General features: G+C 44.6%; 1 protein-coding gene across 3 annotated transcripts in view; it reads left to right on the top strand.

Moving 5' to 3' along the window:
• The first annotated feature begins 6,321 nt into the window (after positions 1–6,321).
• The window catches only part of LOC137534504 (extracellular calcium-sensing receptor-like), a 42,023-nt gene continuing 38,166 nt past the window's right edge, over positions 6,322–10,178 (top strand). For all 3 annotated transcript variants that reach the window (XR_011024362.1, XM_068256034.1, XM_068256033.1), the window contains exon 1: positions 6,322–6,648. Coding sequence is in view for 1 of the 3 variants with exons in the window: in XM_068256033.1 (XP_068112134.1) it covers positions 6,645–6,648 (4 nt within the window). In the remaining 2 variants the exon portion in view is untranslated. The remainder of the gene's footprint in view (positions 6,649–10,178) is intronic.

Below are 10,178 nucleotides of genomic sequence, written 5' to 3'. Positions count from 1 at the left end.
AGGTGCCAGCACTAGCTTGGGGTAGGTAGGAGACAGAGATAGCGGTTAGGTGCCAGCACTGCCAGCCAGGCCAGCCACAGTGCCCCAGCCTCACCACCACTGCCAGCAGCAGCCACAGTGCCCCAGCCTCACCACTGCCAGCAGCAGCCACAGAGCCCCTGCCTCACCACTGCTAGGCATTGGCAGCAGGCCAGCAGCCACAGTGCCCCTGCCTCACCACTTCCAGCAGGCACTGCCAGCCCACTGCCAGCAGGCACTGCCAGCAGCCACAGTGCCTATTGTTTTTGTTGCCAGGCCAGCCACAATGCACCGGCCTCACCACTGCCAGCAGGCACTGCCAGCAGCCACAGTGCCCATTGTTTTTGTTGCCAGTCCAACCACAATGCACCTGCCTCACCACTGCCAGCAGCCACAGTGCCCATTTTTTTTGTTGCCAGCCACAGTGCACCTACCTCACCACTGCCAGCAGGCACTGCCTGCAGCCACAGTGCCCATCATACTGTATTTGGTCCCACTTTCAGTGCTAGCTAGGAACTGTTGTGCCCATAAAAAAACACATTTTATTCTCTCTTTTTGTTGAAAAAAAGTACTTTCAGTGCCAGCTGGGAACAGTTGTGTCCATAAAAAAACACAGTTTATTGAATTTTACTGTTGCTTATTGTTGAAAAAAAACAGTACTTTCAGTGCCAGCTGGGAACAGTTGTTCTCATAAAAAACACAGTTTATTGAATTTTACTGTTGCTTATTGTTGAAAAAAAAACAGTACTTTCAGTGCCAGCTGGGAACAGTTGTGCCCATAAAAAAACACAAAAAACCCAATCAATACTGCCCATCTTGTACGAGCAAAAAACAACCCTCAATAACCCACAAGAACAGGACCAGGTAGTGAATTGGTTGACCTCTCAAGTGTCCAACAGCAGGTTAAGCACCAGCCCATACTTGTCAGGCACGAGGTTCTCTGCCAGTTACAAGGAGTCAGTGGGCACAAACATGACACAACCGGCAGCTACACCATGCACACAACAGCCATATACCGAGTCCGACAAATTGTTCCACGACACAATGGGATATTCGCAGGAGCTATTCTCCCCCCAGATGTGCAACCTTGCATCTGTGAAAGGTCAATGGAACAGCCACACATGTTGTGCCTGGATTCACAAGCAGTGGATGCTGAAAATGCACCAATTACTGAAAGGGAAAGTGAGGACGAAGAGACCCAAATCTCGCAATGTGCGCAGGAATTTGAATTGCAGGAGGTCTGCCAAGATGAGGAAGAGATGGGATTGAGGTGCGCAGAGGTTGTTCTGAGGAGCTCTAGTCCAGTGCACACACATGAGATGGAAAAGGAGGTTACGGACGATGAGTTCACAGACCCAACATGGGAAGCAGGCCATCGCCCTCGGGATCATAGCACTACAGATGAGTCACCTAAAGAACCCACTGCTGCAAGAGTTCGCATTGTGCCACAAAGTATTCAGGGAATATTGATCAAAACAAGCACACAAGTGAGACGCAAAAGAGGCATGCGCCAAACTCCCCAGCAAAGCAGTAGGTCTTTGAAAGTCTGGTCTTTTTTTGACGACAGCAGGGAGGATGTAACCAAGGTGGTTTGCAAGGTGTGCAGGACCACAATGAGCAGGGGAAAAAATGTCAACAACCTCACCACCACCAGCATGCACCGGCACATGGAAGCAAAACATCGCAATCTGTGGGCAAACACACAAGGCCAGGGTACCGGCTTGCTTCCAGCCCCCAGCAACACTGCCTCCGTTTCGGACACCAGACCCTCCTCAGCAGCCCAGCCATTACGTGTTGGCCAACCATTAGTACCCGATGTCAGTCGCAGCAGTAGTGCTCTTGACTGTTCTCAGTCATCGACGACAACAACCAACTGCCCTTCAGTGTGCGAGCCTACTGTTTAGTTGTCTGTCCTGGAGATTTTGGAGCGCAGGAGAAAATTGCCAGCAAACAACCCCCGGGCCATGGCACTAACAGCCAGCATTGCCAAATTCCTGGCCTGCAAAATGCTGCCATATAGAGTGGTGGAGACAGAGAGCTTCAAATCCATGATGTTGATGGCCATACCACGTTACGTGGTTCCCAACCGCCACTACTTTGCACGCTGTGCCGTGCCAGCATTACAGGAGCACATGGTTGCAAACATCACTTGAAGCCTGAAAAATGCAGTTGCCTGCAAGGTTCACCTCACCGTTGACATGTGGACGAGTGCGTTTGGCCAGGGTCGGTACGTCTCCCTTACGGCGCACTGGGTGAATCTTGAGGCGCCTGGGAGCGACACCTCAACCGCTATGGCACAGGTTTTGCCAACACCTCAAATAGCGTCCCTACGAGTTGATGACAGCACCTACCTCTCTGGCTCCTTCTCCTCCACCGCCTCTCCAAACCCTACCTCATCCGGCAGCGCTAACTCAACAATAGGTGCGTGGAAGCGGTGCAGCACAGCTGTTGCCATACGTCAGCAGGGCTTATTAAAGCGAATCTGCCTTGGAGATAAGCAGCACACAGGTGCTGACATTTGGAAGGGAATACAGGAACAGACCCAGTTGTGGCTGGCAGCGCTGGACCTGGAACCAGGCCTGGTTGTGTGTGATAATAGGAGCAATCTCATTAGCGCGTTACAGTTGGCAAAGCTGAGACACATCCCTTGCCTGGCCCACGTTCTGAACCTAGTGGTTCAACAGTTCCTGAGGACATACCCAGACGTGGCGGATCTTCTGCAGAAGGTGTGACGAGTGGCAAAGCATTTTCGCAAATCCAGTACCGCTTCGCCCACACTCACCAAGTTGCAGCAGCGATTCAGTCTACCCAACCATCGCTTGGTGTCTGATGTCCCCACGCGCTGGAATTCGACGCTGAACATGTTAGCACGCCTTTGCGAGCAGAAGAGTGCAGTAGTCCAGTACCTGATGGAGCAGTACCGAGGCAGTCAGCTGCCAAACTTTTGTGGTTCAGAATGGGCCACCATGTTGGACCTCTGCAAAGTCCTCCAAAATTTTGAGCAATCCAAGTTGCTTGTGAGCGGTGATAACTCATTAGTCAGCATTACAATAGCACTGCTGTGTTTACTGAAGAAATCAATGTTAAAGATCAAGGAAGATGCAATCAGGATGGAAGTGGAGGAATTCAGAGAGGGCACCGCACAGCGTGGTATTATCCACATCAGGCAATCTGCCTTGGAGCAGGACATGGATGCCTCCACTGCCGAGGGACATGACCATGCACATTTGACTTCCACAATTCAGCGGGAATGGGCAGGAGAAGACGAGGAAGAAGGTGGGTGTGATGCTGGTGATGGTGCATCAAAAGCAAGCACAGAACATAATGATGATGACGAGCAACCTGTTGGGACTCTGGCACACATGGCTCAGTTGATGTTAGGCTGCATTGAACGTGACCCGCGCATTGTCCAAATTCTGGCGGATGTGGATTACTGGATTTATACCCTTCTGGATCCACACTACAAAAAACATTTTCCAACATTGATTGAAGAAAGTGTCAGACAGGTAAAAATGCAAGAGTACCAGAAGGCCCTTGTGGAGAAATTGGTGAGGAGATTTGCATCCTCCTCCAGCCAAGCCTACATACTGACTTACGCTAACCCAGGGCTAGGAGGGGAGCAAAGAACAACACAAGCTGCAGCTAGTGCCCACAAGGGAATGGTATCGGCAGTGTCCAAGGTGTGGCAATGTTTTCTGACACCCAGGCAGCAGCCCACAGAACAGTATTCGCGCAGTTCCACCTCCAACACCACTCGCCTGCAGAGGATGAAAAAGGACTACATGTCAGATGGCATAGCCGTGTTCAACGATCCATCAGTCCCCTTTAATTATTGGGTCTCTAAGCTAGACATCTTTCACAAACTGGCACTGTACGCAATAGAGGTGCGTGCTTGCCCTGCCGCCAGCGTTATGTCCGAACGCTGTTTCAGTGCTGCCGGAGGCATCGTTACAGATAGGCGTATCCGCCTCTCCACAGCAAATGCAGACCGTCTGACACAAATAAAAATGAATAAATCGTGGATTGGAACCGACTTCGCAACACCCCCCGACCAACCACCATGAACATCTGTGCTGGGTTAGCATTGCCAGTCCCAGATAGGAATAGGGCTGCTTTTCAGGAATATCTCCTTTGTATAATATTTATCAATGCATGGCGGCAAAATGCATTGGTTTAAAGTGAACCTGAGGTGAAAATGAGATGGAGGTTGCCATATTTATTTCCTTTTAAACTATACAAGTTACTTGGCAGCCATAATGATCTATTTGGACGCAATGGTGTGTGAATTAAACTTGAAAGAAGTATGCAGGTAATCTTGCCAGGTCAGACATTATTGTCAGAAACACCTGATCTGCTGCATGCTTGTTCAGGGTCTATGCCTGAATGTATTAGAGGCAGAGGATCTCCAGGACAACCAGGCAACTGGTGTTGCTTAAAAGGAAATAAATATGGCAGCCTCCATGTCACTCTTGCCTCGGGTTCACTTTAAGCATGCATTTTGTCCTCATGCAAGGCCTGGGTTGTGTCAGAAAGCATGGCCTTGTTCTCCTGTAACTCCTCTTCCATCCTGTGTGCTGGGTTAGCGTTGGCGGTCCCATTGGTAGGACTGCCTTTCAGGAATATCTCATTTCTATTATATTTATCAATGCATGGGGACAAAATGCATTGCTTTAAGCATGCATTTTGTCCTCATGCAAGGCCTGGGTTGTGTCACAAAGCATGGCATTGTTCTCCTGTACCTCCTCTTCCATCCTGTCTGCTGGGTTAGCGTTGCCGGTCCCATTGGTAGGACTGATTTTCAGGAATATCTCATTTCTATTATATTTATCAATGCATGGCGACAAAATGCATTGATTTAAGCCTGCATTTTGTCCTCATGCAAGGCTTGGGTTGTGTCACAAAGCGTGGCCTTGTTCTCCTGTACCTCCTCTTCCATCCTGTGTGCTGGGTTAGAGTTGCCGGTCCCATTGGTACTAGGACAGCTTTTCAGGAATATCTCATTTCTATTATATTTATAAATGCATGGCGACAAAATGCATTGCTTTAAGCATGCATTTTGTCCTCATGCAAGGCCTGGGTTGTGTCACAAAGCGTGGCCTTGTTCTCCTGTACCTCCTCTTCCATCCTTTGTGCTGGGTTAGCGTTGCCGGTCCCATTGGTACTAGGACAGCTTTCCAGGATCTCATTTGTATAACATTTATAAATGCATGGCGATAAACTGCATTGGCCTTAAGCGTGCAGTTTTTCCCCATACACGTATGCCTTTTTTGGGGAGTTTTATTTGTTTTATTGGCAGTCAAGTATAATTGGTGCACTGCTCTGTAAACATGAGTTCCTGCTTTTATTCTGAGCCTAAGATCTATGTGTAAATGCCCCCACCACACTATTTCCAACCCATTTTGCAGAAGTTTCCCTCATTTTGCAAGTTTTTTCAGGTCTGCAAAGCAGACATGCTCGGGTCCCCATTGACTTCAATTAGGCTCGGTGTTCGGCCGAATATCCCGAACATCTGGACCATGTTCGGCCGAGCCGACCCAAGCCCGAATACCTAGGTGTTCGATCAACACTAGCCAGAAGTACCCTCAGTCTTAAGTAGCTAGAGGTGCCCCCAAGTATAAGATAGCTAAAGGAACTACAAAATTATGTAGCTCCTGGCTGAAGAGAGATCTCGTCAGTGAAATGCCTAGAGCCAGGTGAGTAACTTCTCATTTACACTCTCATCAGGACTCTGCATAGGGAAGGAGGGAGGCACTCAGGGAGGAGAGCAAGCCACCTTTCATTATCAGGCGCCTGTAGACACATGCCTACAGTGCCTTATAGTAAATCTGGCCCTGATGTGTAAGGTCCCCATGGGTGCTGTGATTTCTTTGCATTATTGAAAAACATATTTTACTAGGTTAATTGGCTCTCCATAAGCTTATCCTGGACTTGTGGTAGGAACAGTAGATTGTAAGCTCCTCTGAAGGACACAATCTCAGGAAAGCACTCTGAAAAATATCTCAGTGCAATAAAAATACACATTCAATAAGAATGACACTCTTTTCTATGTTCGAAAGGTAAAATAACATCTGAAGATGTTCTTTTAAAGTTGTTCGTTAATTTTGCAATAAATGTAACTTGTAAAATAAGTTTCCAGATATTTTGTTTGGATGATCCTCTGTGAGTTGTGTTTTTTTATGTCTTTCTGGTACTTTCACTGTAAATTTGTCTCCTTTGTCTTCAATGCTATGAATGTCCCATTCTACATGATATAATCCCCTCTGCAGACAGGCAGAGGCTGTCACTGGCACTCCTGTCAGCAGACTGCAGCACACATTACTCATCCTCTGTGCAGTGTCAGCAGTCAGGCATTGGGATAATGATGGATATGATTCAGGAATTGCAAGACCTCTCCAGCAATTTGCTTTCCATGTTATTCTGGCTGCTGATCCCATTTGTTTTTCCATCCATATCTAAGCTGCAGAGCTCTGCTGGGCTGTGTCATCTCATTGCGAAGAATTACACATTTGAGTATAAATATTCCCAGGATGGTGATATCATTATAGGGGGGATTTTCACTGTGAACACCGGCGTGTGGCTGGAGAACTGGAACCAGGAAAACAGGATATTGAAAAATCACATGTGTCATGGGTAAGTCATCATTGATACACATGTCTTTTTAATTCTAGTAAACTCAAAACAGAACTGATATCTCACATTGAACTTTTTGGAACCACAGCAAAAGTAGTTTGGAATACAGATTCCCCTAATCTCCTACTTTTCTGTATGTGCAGAATGGATAGGTACCCAGAGCAGGAACCATTAGCCCTTATGCAATTCACTTTTTCTCCTGAGCTTTCTCCTATATTTTTTCATCTTCTCTTTAAAAAAAATGGTGAAAAGGTTTTATTTTTTTTTGTATTTAATTCAACTTTATTTTTTTGAACATTTACTGGCTTGCTGGTGGATTGAAAGGCCTGATATTGACAACTGGACCCATATGCAAAACTCCCCTCAGTTTTCTCCTAGGTGATATTTTCACAACTTGCCATAAAATGCCCTTTTAAGCCGCCAACAAGCAAGAGAATGCTCAAAATAAATTTTAGAGCACTTTTTAACCAACTTTTGGGTACTTTTTCAATTGTAAAATTTGGAAAATGTAGTTTAAAGAGAAGATGAAAATTATCTCCTGGGAGATAACTCAGGTGAAAAAAAGTGAACTGCATATGGGCCCTTGTCAGAAAATGCCTTTTGAAGGGAACCTAAAGCAAACGAGACATAGAGGCTGCCATATTTATTTACATTTAAACAATGCATATTGCCTGGCTGTCCTGCTGATCCTTTGCCTTTAATACTTTTAGCCGTAGACCCTGAACAAGCATGCGGATCAGGTGCTCTGACTGAAGTCTATACTAATATAGAAAGACATGAAAACGTGAGCCAAACCTTTAGGCTACTTACACACCAGGACGTTGCGTATAGGGGACGTTATAGGGCACATAACGTGCCCCTAACGCAACGCCTGGTGCTCTCTGATGTGGGCGTCAGAGTGAGCCGCGTTGTGCAGCTCACTCTGGCTTCCGTGATGCCGTGATGCATACTCTTGGACGCATGCGGCATCACGTGGTCCCGCCCGGCCAATCGCCGCACAGAGCGGCCGCTCCAGGAAGTAAACACTGCACGCCACACAGTTAAGCAGTGCCTGGCCGCTCTCCACTCCTCCCTAACACTACTGAGCATGTGCGCACAGTCTAACGCGGCTTGGCCGCGCATAATGCACAGCATGCAGCACTCTCAACGGATGTGCTGCGTTTCAATGTAATGCAACCCACTGTGAATGGGCTGATTGATTTTTCATTACTGTGCGGTGGGGCTGCGTTACAGGCTGCACTAACGTGCGCCTGTAACGTCTTAGTGTGTAAGCAGCCTTAAGCAAATAATATTGTGCAGTTTGCCACCATAGTCTAATAAATCAGACGTAGCAATTAACTTGATAGAACGCTGATCATAAATAAAACTGAACATTAGTCACAATGCTAACAAGTAATACAAAACTTTATTGCACAAAAAGGTATAGACTTACATCCACAAATGGCCTCAAATTTGCATGAAAGTGTGTATGACTGCATCGGCATGAGTGTGCTGCTAATATAACCTTATGGATAAAACATGCTAATGATAGATCATTATTTGGTGTTTGCTGGGACAGCATTGATTTTGAAGCTGGTGGCAGACCTAATTTGTCAATTTTATTGTTTTTTAGTGTATGAGGTATTGGCCTGGCTTACTGGCAAATTTAAAGGCAATTGTGGATGTATGTCTATACTTTTTTGTGCAATTAAGTTTTGTGTTACCGGTTAGCATCATGACTCATGCACCATTTTATTTATGCTCTGACTTAAAGAGAAACTCCAACCTAGAATTGAACTTTATCCCAATCAGTAGCTGATACCCCCTTTTACATGAGAAATATAATGATTTTCACAAACAGACCATCAGGGGGCGCTGTATGACTGATTTTGTGCTGAAACCCCTCCCACAAGAAGCTCTGAGTACTGCGGTACTCTGGGCAAACTGCCACAATGTAACAATGTTCACAGACAGGAATTAGCTGTTTACAGCTGTCTCTAACAGCCAAAACAGCTAGCAGCAGCTACATAACCCGCCCACAGTAAAAATGTCACCATGTAATAAATGTCAGAATGTAAATCGGGGAGAGGAAAGATTTTAAAATGAGCAAACACTGACTAAATCATTTATACATAATTATGGTAAAAAATGAAGCACTTTTTTTACCGCATTATTTTCACTGGAGTTCCTCTTTAAGTCTAACTGGATTTACTGCACACTTTTTTTCAGGTGTATGATTCAGACACTATTGCAAACAAAGAGATCAGCAGGATAGCCTGGTGACTGGTATTTTTTTTTTGTATTGTCTTGTTTGTAAGTAGTTAGGATCATAATCAGCTAATCACGATCATGCAAAATTTTACAACTACGCCTCTACGTAACTACGATTTGTAAATTTAATTGATTTCGTATTATCCTTTGTAATTGTGTGTACATTTTCCATATTTTTTTGGGGGTATCATTTTGTGCCAACTGTAGTGGTGAATAGAGATGGCCCAGCCTAGGCGAACTCATGGAGAAGCACATTATCAGTTTGATCAGCTGATAGATTTGTAAGCCTCTGATTTGCTGTGATGACTTCCTGGTATAACACATGATCATGACCAGCAAATCAGAGCCTTACACATCTATCAGCTGATCAAACTGATCATGTACTTCTCCATGAGTTCTCCAAGGCTGGGCCATCCCTGGTGGTGAATAGCAAAGCTCCCATTTATGCTATTTTCACCAAAATTGCAACATATGTTAAGATGTATAGTGGGTAAAGTGATTTTTTTTTTTAAACCTTAAAGTTTTTGGGACAAAACATTTTAAATATGCAAAGACAAATGTTTTTTTTTTTAATTCAGAAAAGTTACAGTTTAAAAACCATTTTTTCTTTACATTTTCAAAATCGATTTTCTCAAAAACTACAAGGTCTTTTTGAAAAATTATTATTTTTTGTAACTTGTGTAACTTGTAACTCTTAAAGAGATACTGAAGCGAAAAAAAAAAATATGATATAGTGAATTGGTTGTGTACTATGAATAATTACTAGAAGATTAGCAGCAAAGAAAATATTCTCATACTTTTATTTTCAGGTATATAGTGTTTTTTCTAACATTGCATCATTCTATAATATGTGCAGATTACACACCACTCAGCATTCAAAATGAGTCTTTCAGAGCAGTCTGTGAACTAATGACCTCTCCTCTAGCAGAGAAAAAGTAAACAGTTCACTTACAGTTGAGATAATAAAAGTCAGATAACAGCCCTCTGCACGACTAACTTAGTCGGAGAGCTGAATGGCTTGTTTGCATAGAGATAACAACTGGAGTTTCTCAACTCTTCCTGTACTGGAAACAATTAGACTGATGTATCTGATCTTAATGTTTTATTTCTTAGCTGTACTACACATACAAATCATAATATCATCATTTTTTTTTTCGCTTCAGTGTCTCTTTAACAAATATAGCAATGTTGCATGTACTTTAGCATGGATGGGGCTTTACAACAAACAATTAAAGCCTGCCCAAAATTACACAAAAATGATTACAATTACAGACTAAATT

This window comes from Hyperolius riggenbachi, chromosome 10 (genome assembly GCF_040937935.1).
Source record: "Hyperolius riggenbachi isolate aHypRig1 chromosome 10, aHypRig1.pri, whole genome shotgun sequence".
NCBI classification, from domain to species: Eukaryota; Metazoa; Chordata; class Amphibia; order Anura; family Hyperoliidae; genus Hyperolius; species Hyperolius riggenbachi.
This window is presented reverse-complemented; position numbering and strand designations above follow the sequence as displayed.